General features: G+C 38.9%; 2 protein-coding genes and 1 pseudogene across 9 annotated transcripts in view; 1 reads left to right on the forward strand and 2 right to left on the reverse strand.

The window, feature by feature from the left end:
• LOC145484910 (uncharacterized) overlaps positions 1-16,896 on the forward strand; it is a 437,829-nt pseudogene extending 420,933 nt beyond the window's left edge. The window contains exon 2 of the transcript XR_014049106.1: positions 15,535-16,896. The product of XR_014049106.1 is annotated as an uncharacterized LOC145484910 (transcript). The remainder of the gene's footprint in view (positions 1-15,534) is intronic.
• The window catches only part of LOC145484906 (tRNA (32-2'-O)-methyltransferase regulator THADA-like), a 656,511-nt gene that overhangs the window by 304,181 nt on the left and 333,672 nt on the right, over positions 1-18,658 (reverse strand). For all 7 annotated transcript variants that reach the window (XR_014049105.1, XM_081463530.1, XM_081463528.1 and 4 more), the window contains 4 exons: positions 12,050-12,201; positions 9,814-10,166; positions 5,556-5,689; positions 3,742-3,938 (listed from right to left, as the gene is read on the reverse strand). Coding sequence is in view for 6 of the 7 variants with exons in the window: in XM_081463530.1 (XP_081319656.1) it covers positions 3,742-3,938; positions 5,556-5,689; positions 9,814-10,166; positions 12,050-12,201 (836 nt within the window). In the remaining variant the exon portion in view is untranslated. The remainder of the gene's footprint in view (positions 1-3,741; positions 3,939-5,555; positions 5,690-9,813; positions 10,167-12,049; positions 12,202-18,658) is intronic.
• The window catches only part of LOC145484925 (uncharacterized), a 174,480-nt gene that overhangs the window by 137,542 nt on the left and 18,280 nt on the right, over positions 1-18,658 (reverse strand). The gene's annotated exons all lie outside the window — the stretch shown is intronic.

The raw sequence follows: 18,658 nt of genomic DNA on the forward strand, positions 1-18,658 counted from the left end.
GAAGACAGTGCTTGAGCTCCAGTATGACCCCATTTTCATGGAGTTGGCTGTCATAGCAGTGCTGGTAGTCCAAGGTGCACGAAGAGTAATTCATCACGCTCTGCAGCATAAGGTGGGGTTGAGTATTCCTCTGAAGCTTGAGCACAAAGCCCACCAAGGCATTACAAAGACAAAGAAGTACCTGTGCACCAGAGTGTGGTTCCCAGGGTTGGACAAAATGGTGGAGGCACACATCCAGCACAGCCACCCATGCCAAGTAGTGACTGAGTCACAGGAGTGAGAGCCATTGCGCATAACACCCATTGCCCAGTATGCCATGGAAAGATGTTGCTGTGGACTTCCAGGGCCCCATTCATACTGGAGTGTATCTGCTGGTTATGGTGTGCAAGCAGTCTAGATGGGCAGAAGTAGAATTTACCACCCCTACGAGTGCCACGGTGGTGATACGAAAGATGGATAATACCTTCGCCTCGCTGGGCATACCTGTGTCAGTAAGCAGTGATAATGGACCCCTGTTCAACGGCATAGACTTCAGTGACTTCAGCAAGCATTTGGGCTTTCATCATGAGCGAAAAACGCTGCTGAATCTGCAAGCCAATGCAGATGTTGAGCAGTTCATTAATTTACTGAAGCTGCTGCACAAAGGTAGTTCGTATAGTGTGATCGTCCGGGTCAGGGTAGTTCTGAAAAGAACTGCTGTTGGTGACTGACATTTCGACAACCTGAGTGGAAGTCATCTCAGGGTCAAGTGAATAATGTTTGCCAGTCGATGATGTTATAAGTCTGGTCCATTGAACGTGATTGGTCAGTTTAGTCATAATGGTATTGGCTGAAAGACTTGTGTAAATTTCGTCATCAGTCATTGGTCAGTTTTGATCTGTCTATTGCTTGTCAAATTGGTTGGTTTTTGGTCCGTCTATTGTTAGTCAAATTAGGTTGGTCTGTTAGAAGTCTGTTTGTCGGATTTGTTTCCATCATGGATAAGTCGTTTGTAGGGTGCCAGTAGTTGTTGACATCTGTTTAGAGGCATTTGTTCTAGGTTAGTGTACCAGCTTTCCAGAGTCAGTCGTTGAAAATAGTTTGTACTTTAGGTTAAGCTCTGAGCAGAGTCCCTGTCGATGTTGTGGTTTGTCACTTGATGGTCGCTCATTTGTGTTCAGTCAGTCTCGTGTTAAGATTTCTGCCAGTCTCACCAATGTAGGAAGCCCGGCAGTCGAAGCATTTGATCTTGTAAAGTGCTCCCTGTCTGTGGTTGGGTTCGTCCCTGTCTTTAACATTGGTCAGTAAGTGTTGTAACGTAGTTGTAGGTTTGTGGGCTACAGCCCCATGGGATGGTCTCAGAAGTGCCCTTAATGTAAGGTATAGTCACTGTAGTAACAGGTGTTGGGTTCCTGTTTGCTGCGTCAGCTTCAGTAGGTTGGTTCACGTTCAACAGACCAGACTTTTAACATCATCAACTGACGAACAATTATTCACTTGACTCCGAAGATGACTTCTGCTCAGGTTGTCGAAACATCAGTCACCAACAACAGTTCTTTTCAGAACTACCCTCACCCGCACAATCACACTATACTGTACTGTCAGACAAATGTGCCAACAACTTTGGTTCAACCACCGCTGCAAAGACCAAGGTCTCGTTCCAGCCGGACTTTAACTAAGTCTCCATTGAACACACAAGAGGCCATCCAGATCGTCAAATCCACCTGCAGATGTCTGGTCAAAGCGCAGAGAAACGAATGTCACAGAAGACTCAGTTATTGCAACAATAAACTAAAACAACGTCTTGACAAACTTAAACAACTGTTACTGACTAACTTACTTGAGACTATTATGACAATCGGCAACAGGTGAGCCGACAAAACCACAGACTGCCTGTTATTAACTGAGGTCTTTGCTTGACAAAAGTCAATATAGGAATCATAATTTCTTGAGTTTGACAGCTAACTGGTAAATGAATTCTTGTTACCCCAAATGGATATTAAGCACAGAGCGATCCTATGAATGGCAAGGACATGCCATCTTTGAAGCACTTTGTTGGCTTTTTTGTGCAATGGTGGAAAGCCAAAATAACGGTCACATAACATAGAAGTCATGGAGAAATAGTGTTATTTTTGTTAAAACAACGAAGTCAGTTACGTAGAATAATATAGGGTAAATAATAAAAATACAGTGAAAATAAAACTTATATTAACACTTTAGAAGATGCCTTGGGAAGAACAAAAATGATGAATTATCTTTGTCACTTCACAGAACATTCAAATTTCACCGCTAACTAAAATAACAATGCTGATGCCTGTGATCAACGAGCTATCTGTTTCCATTTATCTCAGCATGCCAAGGACGAAAACAAATCTTGTAAGAGGTGATTCTGGTGAGCCTGTGAAAACAGACGGATTTTAGTGGGATATTTAAAATTATTCAGATTTATGAGCGTTATGATCGTGCAAACAAAATGCAAACTGTTCTATATTCAGAGCAAAGAAATTGGAAACAAAAAGTATTACAAGAGAACTTAAAAAATGTCAAAAAGAGATTTCGCCTGAATATTGACGTTAGAAAGGAGAAGGAAGACTCAGGGCTGAGTGCAACAGAAACAAAAATTGTGTTCGTAAAAGACCACCTGAATTTTAGCAGCCAATGTTCACCTTGAGGAATCTCTTTAAGATAAATGGCTGAGGGATAACCATATTACTGTAAATATAATCTGTTACCTTTGCAGTCTGCTTGTATCTGTTTTTTTTTTTTACGAGTTTTAGTTTCCAAACCTATTTCTCAACCGCATTAATCCTCAAAGGAGCAAAGAAAATGTGGCATCAAAAGAACTAGACATGGCATTTTATAAATTTGAGTGAACAGCTCGTATTCATATGATAGGCTTTCACAAGTGGAGGAACATGATTATGAAGTTGAAATTAAAAAAGTCAATTTTCTTTGTAAACTTTTCTCCTGAAGCTATCGTTCATTTAGTTCAAAGGGCACTGCTTACTTGTAAAGTAAAACAGAAAATTACACCCCTCGCCCTCCAGAACCTTGTGGCAACATGCTAAAATTAGCAAGTAATGAGCAAGTAAGCCAAACAAATGGGAGCATTCGTCCTTCGTTGGGATTTGTGATTGGCAGGCTGAACACCTCGGCCTCATTATATAGGAATGCTCTGTGTTTAATAAAGAAATAGACTGATTGTTTAATTTGTAATTATCATTTGACCATAGTTCTTGTTCCTCAGATTCTTATACAGATTAAATAAACTGGATACAATTCACTAAATTCTTGTTTGGGTGTCTGCTGCTAAATTCCTGGGCACCTTGTAACCTGTTACTGTAACTGTTGCTATGGCACGGAATCAATTTTTTTAAGTGATAAGCAGAAGCTTGAAGAAGGTTAAAACCGAGCATCTAAAGTTAGATTGCTGTTTTACATAGTTAGACAACCTTGGAAGTCTAGCAGATCACACTGAAAATGAAAATGCTCATCAATCATAATGAATGTCAGACATTTTTTGGCTTAATAATATAGTGTCACTGATTGTTACTGTTCAAAGAAGGAAGATGTTATGTATGGCATTACTCCTAACAAAAATGCATAATTGTACAATTGTAAATTAAACAACTTTATCAAGCCACATAGTTGAACTACTCGCTGCAAGTGGCATTTGCATTTTAATACTGCTACAGTAGTTCTATTTTACTCACTTGCAGTTTGGCAGCGCATATAATATTCTGTGTGTAACAATTTCATCACCTGTTTAGGAGTCAACAAACCATGCTTGCTGTTGCAAAGTTGTATTGGTGCATTCTCAGCAAGTTCCCCTAACAACAAAGCTACTTCCTTCATAGTCCTCCAGCAACACACTAAAAGGATCTGAGAGGCAGGGGCCATCATTTGACCTTCTTCTAAAACAGAATATTGTGGGACCCTACTGAAGTCTTCATTCACTCCTGTAAGAAGATAAAAAATTCAATCCATATCACTATGTAATACATGTAGTTTGATAAGGAAGGTAATTAAGAGGTCCTGACTGTGCATGGATATCAAAAACACTGGTCAGAAAGTTTTTGAGCATCCTTTGGAAAAGTGCCATCTCAAACATTAACAAGTTTTATGTAAAAGTTAAGAAATTGACTATTTTCAGAAGCGAAAAATACTCGTGGGTATGTCCAATATCAAACTGAAATAAGTATTGTGGGAAAGAAAAAACATAACATCATGAAATGAAAGATCTGGGCATTTTATGTTTGCACTAGCAAAAACAAAAGTTTGTGACAAGCTTCTGCCAAAATTTGAATAATATTCATTTTTACGGCAACTTCTTCAACTAAGTTCATTGGTTATTTTTCACAATGGTTGCTGAAATTTTAGCAAGATTTTAACACCATCCATTTCAACTTCTCTTTTTAAAGTCAACTTCAGTTTTTCAACAATTTTTCAAGACAACTTCTTAACACTAAACTAGTAAACAGCCCCTTGCAAGCTGCAGTTATTAATGCTATTTATTTTCTGAGGTGTTTTGTCTAACTAACATAGACCTCTTCAGGGAATTTTACACACAGACACTACATGTCTGAATTCAAGCGATTCTAGTGGCTATTTCAAGGAACACAAGCTGCAAGGGTTTTTACAAAAGGGAACAGCTGTAAAATATTTAGGCAAAATGTAAGAAAGTTTTGGGGGTCATGGTTTTAGCTGTCCCATACCCCTCTCCAAAAAGGAAACAATGGATTAACAAAATGAAGCCAAGGCACTTAATTTAGCTTCCCATCCATACACACAAGTGTTTGAAGGCTGTTGTAACCCCCCTACTACTGAACTGGAGTTCTCAAAATGTATTTCAAATTCCTTAGGGGGTATTCAGTAACAGTGTAGCCAGTGTGATACTTCTGAGCTGTTAATTCTTGCTGTCTTGGTTGTATCAGTAAACAGCAGGCTGTTTGAAAAGGATCCTTAAGTTCTCTTCATCCTTTTCTTTCAACTGTTCATCCACACCTGTGCTAGGGACCTTAGATCATGTGTACTGAAGGCGTCCTTGGTCGAGTGTTGACTGATACTCGGTCAACACTCTATCGACACTTGATCAACAGTCAGTCGATAGTCGGTCAAGCGTCGATCCACTTACATGAATTGATAGAAAGTTTCGTCCACTCTTGACCAAGATGTCAATGGAGTGTCAATCAAGTGTCAACTGAGGTATCGATGGAGTGTCGATCGAGGGTATCGATCGACACTCAAGCATGGATGCCTTTATTACAAATGATCTGGGACCTTAAAGAGAAAAGCTCTGTAGCATCTTACCAGAGACCAGAAATAAGCTGACTCCTTAGCTCCCAGAGGGTAGGAAAAAAATACATTTTAATACTTTTACCATAGGGAGGCATGACTGTCCACCATGATAGCCGATCCCAATCCCTGGTTAGATTTTCATAACTTGGAGAAGCTGGTTTGTGTTTACAATATGTTTACCTGTAGATTATTCTCATCTCCCTACTACTTTAAATGCTATATTTCTTTTTAGGATTGAATCTCTTACAGTAGTAAACTTAAGATACAGAAAAGAATACCTTCATCGTCATCCATCAGAAATCCTTCAGGTGATGAGCTGGTCACTACTGGGTCCGCAATGTCTGCTGCAAGAAGACACTCATTTAAGAGAGACGAGATGAGATTCTGCCATTGTTCATCACCTGAAATGTACCTTCAAGACAACAGTAAACAGAAAACTGATTTGCAATGGTCAAGAAAAAAAATTAGTTTCTGACTATAAATATCGTTCTTTTTTCAGCAGTTGCATGGAAAAATTCTTAGTGTGCATGTTCTCTAGACCTCTGCTAAGGGTGTGCACATGAAGCCCTTGCATGAACAAAGTCATCCAATGCAAAGGGTTACCTAATTTGTTCAAAGAATTGTTGTAGTAATTTAATCGTTTAACTACTAAGATCTATCAGGAATTCTCTTTTCTAGCCGCTATACATTTCCTTGTAAATTAGTCTAGAAAACTTGGGGTTACATATAGATATTGTAAGGAGCGGTTACATAGTCTATTAATCACTTCTGAGAGTTACAAGGCTACCAAAATGAAGTAAGAATAGGTCGCTAGTCAGTTCAATTGTAGTTGAAGGCTTCTGTGCAAAAAGAGCATATATAGCATTTTGGGCCAATTTTTATTTTTTGCAGGATTGAGCTAATTTTTGGCAGACTTACTTGTTTTGACATGAAAAGCATCGCTGTGTAATTGTTCTTGTTGATTTGCACTTCGTTTTAAAGAAATAACATATGCAAAAACTCAGTTTTCCAAGGGTATCTTTTGGAGATCTTTTGTCGAATGAAAAACAAAAGAAACATTTTGTTTTGTTAAACGATGAAGTCACCGAAGCGTGGTATTTGCTCCTAGTTTTACTATTCATATAATTATGCTATTCTCTTAATGTTGCTTCATTAGCACAAGTGAATCAAGGGCACTGAATGGCCCAGATTTGAGTTTGTTTTGTTGTGACCCTGGTTTGATACGAGGTCGGTGAATATTTTTTTCCCCAGTCTATTTCTCTACTTCTTTCAAAAATCAAAACATCTATTTGAAAAAACCATGCTGTTGAAGCTGCTAAAAGTAACTGCTTAAGTTTGCGCCGCATCAAAATCCACCTTTGAAGGATTCGCTCTAACAGATGCTGCTCAGAAACTGAGTTTTTTTGCATATGTTATTTCTCTGAAATGAAGTGCAAATCAACAAAAATAATTATGCAACAATGCTTTCCATGTCAAAACAAGTCAGTCTGCCAAAAAATAGCTCAACCCTGCAAAAAATAAAAATCAGCCCAAAATGCTATATACGCCCTTTTTGCACAAAAGGCTTCAATTATCAAAAATGGAAGACTCAATACTTCAGCATTATTTGTTAATGAAAAGTACATCTGCAATGGGTACATGCATGGAGCTTTGTGTTTTAGCAGGGCTTGTTCATTCTGGGAGCTCAACGGAGGGGATTGGTGTTTGTTAGGAACAGGGTACTTTTTATGATTGAAAAACGTTACTCTGGTTTTTTTTTTTTACTAACATTTTTACATTTTTAAACCAGAGTAAAGTTTTTCAATCATGAATCAACCACCTGGTTACATAACCATTTTTAAAAGGGTACTTCTTACTTAGAAAATGTCATTTTCTGAGTATAGGTAGGACATTGACCTTCACTTGCTCCTTCCTTCCATCCTTCAGTTCCTGTTAACTTTTAATTAAATCTGCTGAAAGTGCAGAAGGATTTGCAGTCCCTTGTGTGCTCAAGTCAATAGTGGTTACGTTTCTTTTTTGAGAAGAGTTTAGATGGTCCAAAGTATGCTTTTGCATGTGTTTCTTAACTTTAAGCTCTTACTTTTCAACCAGATCAATGGAAGTTGAAAAGTGGTTGGTGGGGTTTAATAGACTGATTGGTAAAAGTGAAGAAGAGCTCCCAAAAGATATTGTCAGTCATCTGTCGGTTGTCTACAAAACGAAGACCTAAGACCTAAGACCTAAGACCCAAAAACGAAGTCTTGTTTTTCTACAGGCCTATCAAACCAGAGACAGTCAAACGGGGTCAACGTTTCTCTTCGGACAACAACGGACGCGAAATTAATGTGGTCTTCGTTTTGTAGATAAGCGGCTCGAACTACAAAATGAAGACCCTCACTTAAATGCTTTGTTTGTTGTCATCTGATGCAGAATCAATGAGGTCTTCATTTTGTAGATAAGGCTGGCTCAAACTACAAAACGAAGACCCTCGCTTAAATGCTTTGTTCTTTGTCAGCTGACGCGAAATCAATGGGGTCTTCATTTTGTAGATAAGGCCAGCTCGAACTACAAAACGAAGACCCTCGCTTAAATGCTTTGTCCTTTGTCAACTGACATGAAATCAATTAAGGCCAGCTCAAAGACCCCATTAATTGATTTCGCGTCAGCTGACAAGGAACAAAGCATTTAAGCGAGGGTCTTCGTTTTGTAGTTCGAGCCAGCCTTATCTACAAAACAAAGACCCCATTGATTCTGCGTCAGATGACAACGAACAAAGCATATAAGCGAGGGTCTTCGTTTTGTAGTTCGAGTCGGTCTTATCTACAAAACTAAGACCCCGTTGATTCCACATCAGCTGACAATGAACAAAGCATTTTAGTGATGGTCTTCGTTTTGTAGTTCGAGCCGGCCTTATCTACAAAACAAAGACCCCATTAATTTCGTGTCAGTCATTGTCTGAAGAAAAGCATTGACCCAGTTTGACTGTCTCTGGTTTGATTGGCCTGTAAAAAAACAAGTCTTCATTTTTGGGTCTCAAGTCTTAGGTCTTAGGTCTTCGTTTTGTAGACACCCGTCATTTGTCAGCAGACAGTTGGCTGACTGTGGGCCGTTTGTCAGCCAACTGCTGGTCAACAAATTGAATGGCCGACAAAGAGCCAACAGTTTTCATTATAATTTTAGACTAAAGTGCTGGGCGACTGTCAGGCAACAGTCAGCCAACAGTTGGCAAACTGCTAGCAATCTGTTGGTAACCTGTCAGAAATGTGTTGATAAGTCATCAACTGACAAGACTGTAAACCTTTACATATAATGCATAAGCCCACAAAAATCATTTCAAAGCAATACTGTGCACTGCACTCTGAATAGTCACTTCAGCTTTTGCCTATTTTGTTGTGTTGGCTATTGAAACTTGCCCAAATTGGCTGAATTTCTTTAGTCTACCATATTGAAAAGTTTTAAGCAGACATACATGAAGTATTGTAAACTACAAACTATATAAATGGTACAATAAACATATCTCCATTTACTGTTTTCAACTGTAAATATTTTACGTCAATTTTTGGCCTACTTAAAGGTTACCATATACTTTTGGAGGTGTCTCACGTCCAAACAATGTAGCCTGTCCAGTTTAAACTGTAGACACCTAAACCCCTATATACAATTAAAGCTTGTACATGTATAGCTGGCTTTCAAACTATACCAAGAATTTTGAAATAAAATGAATTGTCAAATTTTTTATGACCTCTAAATGCGAGCATCGGAATCACCATTTGAAAGCTACAAGTCAAACCAAATTTTATTTTTCGCTTATTTAATTTGTCGCTCAGTTTCTGGACCCAAAGTGCTAAATAACTGAGTCTGCGATTTGCCATGTTCAATTTCAGTGAAAAGTTACAGAACATTTTCAAAATAGGATTTAAAAATATGGAGCGACTGTAGAAAAATTGCTCTCAGAGAAAAACTATTTGGAAATAACAAATTCAATAACATGTTTTTGTTTTTATATGTCAAACTAGCTACTGTCTAAATCTGAGGGCAAACAAACAAATCCCCTTTGACTTGTAGCTTTCAAAAGGGACCCAAAAGATGATTTGGATGTTCACATTTAGAGGTCGTTAAAAATTCGACAATTCATTTTATTTCAAAATTCTTGGTATAGTGTGATAACCAGTTCTATAAGGTTTAATTGGATATGGGGGTTTAGGTATCTACAGTTTAAACTGGATGTGCTACATTCCTTGGATGCAAGACAACTAACGGTGCCCCACAGTTATACAGTTGTACAGTAAGGCATGGTCGAGCAAAGCTTCATGTAATTTTCAACAGGGAGAGAGAATTAGGACTTTGGTGCCACCTATGGTTAGGTTAGGAAAACTCCTGAAATCACCCAATGCCTGATCGTAGTGTTCAATTTAACAACTATTTTGTAACACTATCTTTTTAAAACTCAGTGTCAATCACTTACAAAGAATTGAAGGTGGCTTCAATTAAATGACTACTCAGTGCTGTGTTACACAAAAGCCTGGTTACATAATACAATTAAAGTTCAGATGGTACCTGAATGACATGTAGCCAAGGATTGCTCTTATGCAATACAGAACATTGTGCATGGGGGCTTGAACACCAGTCACATATAAGTTCTTTGAGGCAGCCAAGCAATGAGACCCCAGCAAACTAACCAAATGGGTTAACACTCTGAAGGCCTGCCTACATTGAAAAGATTTTGATTTCATGATGGTGGATAGGTGTTCATCATCTCGCTTCTTCGCATTCTTTTTGAATGTCAGTGGTAAGCTGCATTTCTCCACAAGTAATTTTAGTAACATAGCTGCAGTAGAGGCATCTGTTGCTCGAGGACTGGAAACCAATCTGTCAATCATATTTAGCCACCCAAGGAGAGCTTTCTCTTCCTAAAAAAAAGGCAGACATTTTAATCTTAGAAACTATAGCTCTGATCATTTCCACAAGCTGAACCTTAAATAAGTCTTTTCTAAATCCCTCACAAAGAAGACAGCTTAAGGTATCAAAATTATATTTTGCAGTATTGTGGGACATCCTAATTACAACTCAGGGACGTAAAAATATCATATGAAGCTGCATTTCCACAAGTTGGCTTGAAAGCCCAAAAGGTTACTATTTTGAGCACTTAAGAAAACAATTGGTGAGTGAAAAACCATGCTTAGTGACGATTTGGGTGAAAAAATATTCTTCTCAGAAGTGCTTGAATTTTTGCGTGTGGTCTTCAATGTTATAGAAAATCATGATAATTATAACATATGGCTGGGCATTCTTGTGTGCTATGGTTATTTTGTTCAATAGAAGGTATTAGATTTAATATTAATAGTTGTTCTTTATTATGCAATGATATATTTATAAATTGGTGAGCAGAGGGAATTTATAGATGAATGTATCAGAAGAAGGGAAAAACTGATGCCTCTTCACGATTTAGGACTATTACTTAACTACCCTTTGTGCAGTAAAATATCCGCTAGGGGAATCCTGAGAGGGGAATCCCAAATGACACTTCACGAACCATAAATGACACCTCCCACGTACCTCCCAAATGACACCTCAAGTACCATGGAATTTCGGTCGAAGCTGAAAATTGTACAGAGAGCAATAACAACTTTGTGAAGATGAGAAGTACAATGCTCCACTTCATTGACTATTTTGCTTCCTTGCGGTACACCGTTATTTGTGACAAATCAGGAAGAATAAGATGTCCCGAGACTGGCTTTTCTTTGCCATGGAAAAAGTCTGAATCAGTGAAAAAGGCTCCTGACACACACTGAAATCGTTGTGTTTCATGGAACATGATACTCCCGGATTTATCCGTATTCTCAAAGAATATGGGTCCGCATTGTGTGATTTTTGGGCCACGACACTTGCTATTTCATCCAGTGCTAGTCTCCGCTTTTTTCGCTCAAGCGAATAGCCCCCTTAATTGTCAGATGGCAGAATTCACTTTGGTATTTCTAAATGCTCGATAACATTAACCTTTTAACTGCATGGATGTGAAGTGCTTTCAAATTGTTCAATGCCTACTTCACACTGAGTTAATGTGACTGGTAACATCATCACACCCAGTTTGCAGAAAATATATATTTCATGGTAGAACCCTTCCAGCCTTCAAATGACAAAGGTATTTGACATGCAAATTTTTCAGGAAGGTTCTTTTTATAGTAATATTATCTTTAATTATCATTTTTAGTATTATTAATATCATCATCATCATCACTAACATTATTGTAAATAAAGGATAAGATAACCTATCAGACATCAGGAATAAAGCTATTGTATTTTATTGTAATATAAAATATATTAAAATTATAAAATATCTTAACATTTCTATGTACCAGGACAATATTTTCCCCAGCAAACTTTCTTCATTTGTAAGGGTTTACCAAAGTGCTCAAAATGGGAATCTTTGGGCTTTCAAACTGACCTGTGAAAAGGCATCCTCATACAACATTTTTCAATAAGGATGTCCCACCTAACTTAGAAAAACAATTAATTTGATACTTTAAGTGCCAATTTTCTTCAGAATTTAAATGGCAGTGGCCATGACACTTTCATGTTTTGGTGGATTTGTTGTTATTTTTGTAACTTGTGGTTTACCAAAGGAATTCTCCTGATCAAATAAGAAGCATTTTGAATTTTCATTTTTGATGTGAGTTCTACAGTCAGCTGCTCTAAATTATTTCTGTCTAGTGGAGCTTCAAAGTCTTTGTATGGGTGGCTAAAGGCTGAAGACCCTGGGGTCTGAAGTCCACTTTACTGGTTTAAAACAAACCTGAAATGGAAGTAGCTCAGAAGGTGTTGCCAGAAGTATGTTATAAGCCAACAACTTGTTTATTTCATAGGAGTCACTCAAACTATCCAGAAGAATGTAGATATTATCTTGCGTCATCACATCATTGATCTGAAAACCCAAGGTAGCAGAATCTACAGAGACGGAAAAAAAGAAGCTTCAGGTACATTCATGTGGCAATGATGACCAGTGCTTTAATAAAGGGAGCGTTCATCATTATTTTATTACCACCAGGTAAGGTCCAAATGACTGGGTTCTGAAAAATATGTCCATATTATGTAAACAATGGGCCACTTCAAAGTAATACTGATAAATTTACATGTAATGCATTTACATGCAGTTATTGCTTCAAACTTATATTACAAATTGATTAACCCATTGATGCCAGTGCTGGCCGTAAATGGCTGTGCGAAGACTACCCCCCAAATGCCTGTGCTGGCCAGAACTGGCCATAAAAAAGCATGTGAGGACAATTGCCTTTCCTACCATCCCTGAAGACTTTTTGGTTCTCCTACTGTTCTTTTGTTTTAAAGGACAAATAAACCAATGAAAATGGACTTTCTAAACATATTTTTAGAGGACTTTAGGGGTCCTAAAGTCTTAAAATCATGTGCTCAAAAAGTGCAGGTAATGACGCGTTGTGGGCCAAATCTACAAACTCTAAATGTCTTCTTTTTATTCCTAAAATAAAGAAATCACTTCTTTGGGACTTAAAATGGAAAGGAAAAACACAAATCAATGTTTAGGTGGTCTCAGAATGGAAGATCATCGGGTACAGAGTCCTCAAAACTTTCTAGTGAAGAATTTTTCCTTCCTGCAACCGCCGCGAAAACATGACGATCAGTGCACTTTCAAGCGCTTTTTGAATTCTAATTGCGGATGTAGAGCAGCTTCCTGGACTTTAGAAAACAAAAATGGCAATGTACATTATTACTTTGAAGTTGAATTCAACTTTTGGAATGATTGGTGAAGCCGGGGCGTTGAAATGACTGCAAAAGTGGTTGGCAAAAACTCAAGCTTTCCCTTTAGCGCGAAGAATTAATTTCAACACGCAGTCATGCAGTGAAGCACGCCTGCAAATTTTGAACATTCTTTTGCTTTTAAATAGGTTTCTTCACCTCAGCTTGAATGAAAATTTATTCTTCTTGAACTTCCTTTCACATTTCTTTCATTTGGTTCCCTGTATTTGGGAATTTTAGGTTTTAAAAGCAAACAGTAACTTTGCACGCTGGATTTCTGCATGTTTAATTTATGGCGATCTCTTTTTCAGACTGATTTTTACATGTGTCTTTCGCTTTCATTTTCCGTTGTTTTCTGAAAGGTTAGCCATTACAGTACAAGAATGGAAATTCTGTCGTATTTGGTTTTGCTTTGTCCTCCGAAATCAATAATTAACTCATTTTCACATATTCAATTTTCTTGGCTCCCATGGGACATCTTGTCGAGCGGTAACGAAATAATATATCGTCTTGTTTTCTTATCAGTTTTGAACATCAGGTTTAATTCCTTTTGTTAATGTTTTTTAATATTCTGGCCCCTCATTTATTCAACTTTAAATACACAAAGTCTTAAAACCTGATCTTGTGTCTGTGGTTACTGCGCATATGGTTTATTTCTGTGCTTTCACTGGCTCTCAAATACACGTATCCAAAAAAACGCTGGGGATTTAGGGGTGGATCCCAGGAAATTTCATTCAGGTATCAATGGGTTACATACATACACACGTACATACATACATTATTTGTCATGTAGGTCATTAAATGGCAGCTAAAAAGCTGAAGTGGACCTACAAACTAAAGTATAGCTACAAAATTTGGATGAGAAATTCAAAAGAAAAGAAAAAGAAACTCAAGAAACTAATGAATCATTTTACAATGATAAAAGAAGAGTATGATACACAGTAAAACTATTTACAATGTTCTTCACAAGAAAAATTCAGAAATTACAGACCTATTTCCCTCCTCAGCATTCCAGGTGAACTATTGAAAAATGTTGGCAGTCAACAACTCAACAACTTCTTATATTGCAACAATCTAATATCATTGAATTAATGGGGCCTCAGAAAGGGAAGCTCACCTGAACTCTTTCTACTCTTGATAACAGAACAATGGTATTTAGCCCTGGATGAACGGAAAATTATTGGCATAGTCTTCATCAATTTTCAAAAAGCGTTTGATTGCATCAACCACACAGCTTTCAAGGAAAAACTACTTTCTACAGGTATCAGCAACTTCTTTTACGAGTGGCTCTTAAACCATCTTGATAACTGTAAACAATTTGTGACTGTAAATGGTTCAATTTCAAAATGAATGGAAATAGATACTGGCATGCCCAAAGGATCCTCACTTGGTCCTAGATTGTACAGTATTTACTCAAATGATCTACCTGAAGCCACTATGAATGCTTCTGTTGAAATGCTTGTAGATGACACCACAGCTTTTTGCATTGAAAATACTGGTGATGAAGTCTTACTTAACATTAATTAAGCACTGTACTTTTCATGTAGATACAAGCCTGACATATCAACTGCCATTTTATATTTCTATCTAGAAAAAAAGAAATAAAGGTATATTTAGTCTATCCTATAAAGCAGCAGTACATTGCACGTTTTCAAAAGAAGTATCGCCAGAAACCTTAATTTGAACTTACGCTGCCAACTGGATAAGGGGTTCAAATTTAGAAATAGTTTCCTTCAACGTCAACAATCTTCACAATGAATGAATTTCACTAGTTTATATATAAACAACAAGCAAACCAGCGGCTTTGTTTCAATGTTTCCATTGTTTCCACTGATTTCTGGCTTTTTGCTTATTTCTTTTCAGGTTTTAGTATATGCCTCAAAATACTGCAGTTGCCAATTGACACTTTTGTGACTTTAAAATGGACATCTTGTTTACATTTTAACTATCAAAAGAAAAACCACAGCCATGTTTTGTAAAGTTTAGAATATATGCAAATACTAACACATGCTGAGTGCCACAATGCTGGATGTAGCAATACTAGGGTATAATAAAACAGCAAGTTCACTAGCATATAATATCACAGAAGCAAAGTGATTTCTTGCATTTATGGAAGGGAAAATACAATCATCAACAATCATTTACACATGCATCCACTGTGCATATTGTAGGTGTCGCGTATCTTGTTCATTTCACTTCCACTTAACGATTATACGTCATAGTGACGTGGTGTCATGCATGAGTGCACGAACCATGCTTTCCGCTTTTGTAGTTCTTGGAGACGCCATTAAAGCTGTATGTCTTACGGATCTAAAGTGTTCGTCGTCTTATAGCGTACCCAAGACGTTACATGGTGTCAGAAGTATTTCGGATCGTTTAACGGCAACTTCCTTGGAAACACTGAGCTTCCTATGCCGTCTGTGTATTTCTCCCTAGAGAAATTTCAAGTTCTTCAGCCGTAAACAACTCGAACCTCGCAAAACATGCCTGACGAAGTACCTCAGCCAGCTCCACAACCTCAAATCATTCACGTTGGCTCACATCTGCCGCTTCCCTCAAAACTTGAACTAAAAGGAAACACTGTTGTTAACTGGAAACGCTTCCATCAAGTGTGGGACAACTACAAAATCACTTCTCGTCTCAAAACTGAGAGTAAAGAATTTCGTACAGCTACGCTTCTCACATGCATCGGACAAGAAGCTCTGGAAATCTACGATGGATTAGCTTTTGACGATGAGGCTCAGAAAAAGGACATAGATGTCGTTCTTAAAAAACTAGAAGAGTTTTGTATCGGTACAACTAACGAGATCTACGAACGCTACTTGTTCAATAAATGCGATCAAGCTGTGGGTGAATCGATTGATACCCACGTCGCTGCGTTGCGCTCACTTTCAAAAACATGCAACTATGGTGCTTTAACGGACAACCTTATCAGGGACTGAATGGTTGTTGGCATACTGGATAAAGGAATCTGAAAGAAACTCCTTCAAGAAAGCAAATTAACCCTTCAGAGCTGCATTGATATTTCTCGAGCGAACGAGTGTATGAAGCAACAATTGCAGACCATGGATCATACAGAAGATGTGCATGCCATTGACAAGAAGAGTTCTAAAGGCGATCCGCCAAGTGGCAAGCAGGTCAAACAGATTGACTGCAAATTTTGTGGAAAGAAACACCTGTGGAAAAAAGAAGAATGCCCTGCCTGGGGTAAAACATGTGCCACGTGTGGAGAAAAGAATCACTTTGCTGGAATGTGTGGCAAACCACCACCGCTGACTCAAAAGAAACGAAAGGAAAAAAACACCCCAAGAGGTCGCCGAACATCGAAAGTGAACATGGTTGAACAGCATGAAGCTAGCGACAGTGATGATTACTGCCTTATGGTCGAATCCATTGATTCTGTGTATGACAAAGAGGCCCCTAAGAAGATATTTGCCAACCTGGTATTAAAGGATACTTCAGTCAAGTTCCAACTGGACAGCGGTGCAACTGTGAATATTCTGCCAGTGGAGATTTATCAGGAGCTTTTAAAGGATCCTGAACTAAAACATTTAGCTAACACTGCAACCACCTTGGCTATGTTTAATAACTCTGAGCTCAGGTCACTGGGGAGTGTCAAGTTGGAGACACGGAAGCCAAAGAACAATGATAGTCATCTTACAGAGTATACAGTGGTATCCAAGGGGTACAAGGCACTTCTTGGCGCACAGTCCATACAGCAATTCAGTCTCATGTCAGTCAATGTAGACAACATCATGCTTGTATCTGATGAAACTTCTACCTGTAACCTGTCAAGTGTTCTTATAGACTACAGCGATGTCTTCTCTGGAGAAGCTGGAACAGAAACTGCACCTCTCGCTGGATAAATCAGTTCCACCTGTAGCTCTGCCTGTAAGGAAAGTTCCCATTGCTGTCAAGGAACCATTGAAGAAAGAGATTGATCGCTTAGTCAGTCAAGGAATTCTCGAGCCAGTTGAAACTCCCACAGACTGGGTGTCGTCAATGGTTGTTGTGTTGAAGAACAACGGAAAGATACGTCTCTGCATAGACCCCAAGCCTCTGAATTGGGCACTGAAGCGAAACCATTATCCACTACCAGTAATCGACGACTTGCTCCCAGAATTATCAAACGCAAAGGTCTTTAGCGTAGTTGACGCTAAGAATGGATTCTGGCACATCCAGTTGGATATTGAAAGCAGTTTCCTCACCACCTTTGGTACCCCGTGGGGAAGATATCATTGGACCAGAATGCCCTTCGGTATTTCTCCTGCGCCTGAAGTTTCAACGGCGCCTTGACAATGCCTTAGGAGGTTTGAAAGGTGTCCTACCTATTTTTGATGACATCTTGATCTATGGGGTCGGAGAGACGAAAGCCACAGCTATTGCAGACCATGACCAGTAGTTCATAGCTCTGTTGGAACGCTGCCGCAGTAAAGGCATCAAGCTAAATAAAGACAAGTGCAAGTTTTGCCTTCCTGAAGTAACCTTTATGGGACACATGATATCAGAAGAAGGGTTGAAACCTGATCCAGCCAAACTCTAAGGGGTTAAAGAGATGCCTACCCCAACAAGCAAACAAGATGTGAAGAGACTCCTGGGTATGGTAAACTACCTCCAGAAGTTCGCGCCTTATCTCTCTGCAGCCACTGCCCCTATAAGAGAACTTCTCAAAGAGCAAAATCAGTTCCTGTGGGACAATGACATTCAAGGCAGAAGCTTTGAGCAGGTGAAGCAGATCATCTCAGACGCTCCAGTACTGAAGTATTCCGACCCCAAAGCAGACACAGAATTACAGTGTGATGCATCGGACAAGGGACTCGGTGCCTGTCTCATGCAAGAAGGGCAGCCAGTGGCTTATGCATCAAGAGCCATGACTGATGCTGAAGTTAATTACGCACAAATTGAAAAAGAACTACTTGCTATTGTGTTTGGAGTCGAACGGTTTGAGCAGTACGTACATGGCCGGCCAGTCAATATAGAGACTGATCACAAGCCCCTCGAGAACATTTTCAAGAAGAGTTTGATCAGTGCACCAAAGCGTCTACAGTGCATGATGTTACGACTGCAAAAGTACAATCTAACAGTCGTCTACAAAAGGGATCAGAAATGTATCTTGCAGATACTCTCAGCAGAGCTTTCATCCAGTCATCAAGAAATGAAGACATCATGAGAGGACAGGTAGCAAAAGATACAGAAAGTATAAACATGGTCCAGTACCTTCCTGTCTCTGAGACAACACAGAACACCATTTGCTTAGCAATGGAATCAGACCCAGTTATGAAAGAACTGAAGACTACAATCAGAGAAGGTTGGCCAGAGACAAAGGACCACCTACCAGTCAAAATCAGAGATTACTTTCCCTTTAGAGAAGAACTGACACTCCAAAACGGGTTGGTCTTCAAGGGCAAATGACTAGTTGTGCCTACAAGTGCTAGAGAAGAAATGAAAGCCAAGATTCATGCGAGCCACATAGGGCTTCAGGGTTGCCTTCGCCATGCAAGAGAAGTCCTCTATTGGCCTGGCATGACTAAGGAGATAGAGCAGCATATCTCTCTCTGTGCAATCTGCAACAGCCACCCAGCAGAACAAGCGAAAGAACCGTTGATCTGCCATTCCATCCCTACCAGACCCT

The sequence above is a fragment of the Orbicella franksi genome, chromosome 4, assembly GCF_964199315.1.
Source record: "Orbicella franksi chromosome 4, jaOrbFran1.1, whole genome shotgun sequence".
In the NCBI taxonomy this organism is placed as follows: domain Eukaryota; kingdom Metazoa; phylum Cnidaria; class Anthozoa; order Scleractinia; family Merulinidae; genus Orbicella; species Orbicella franksi.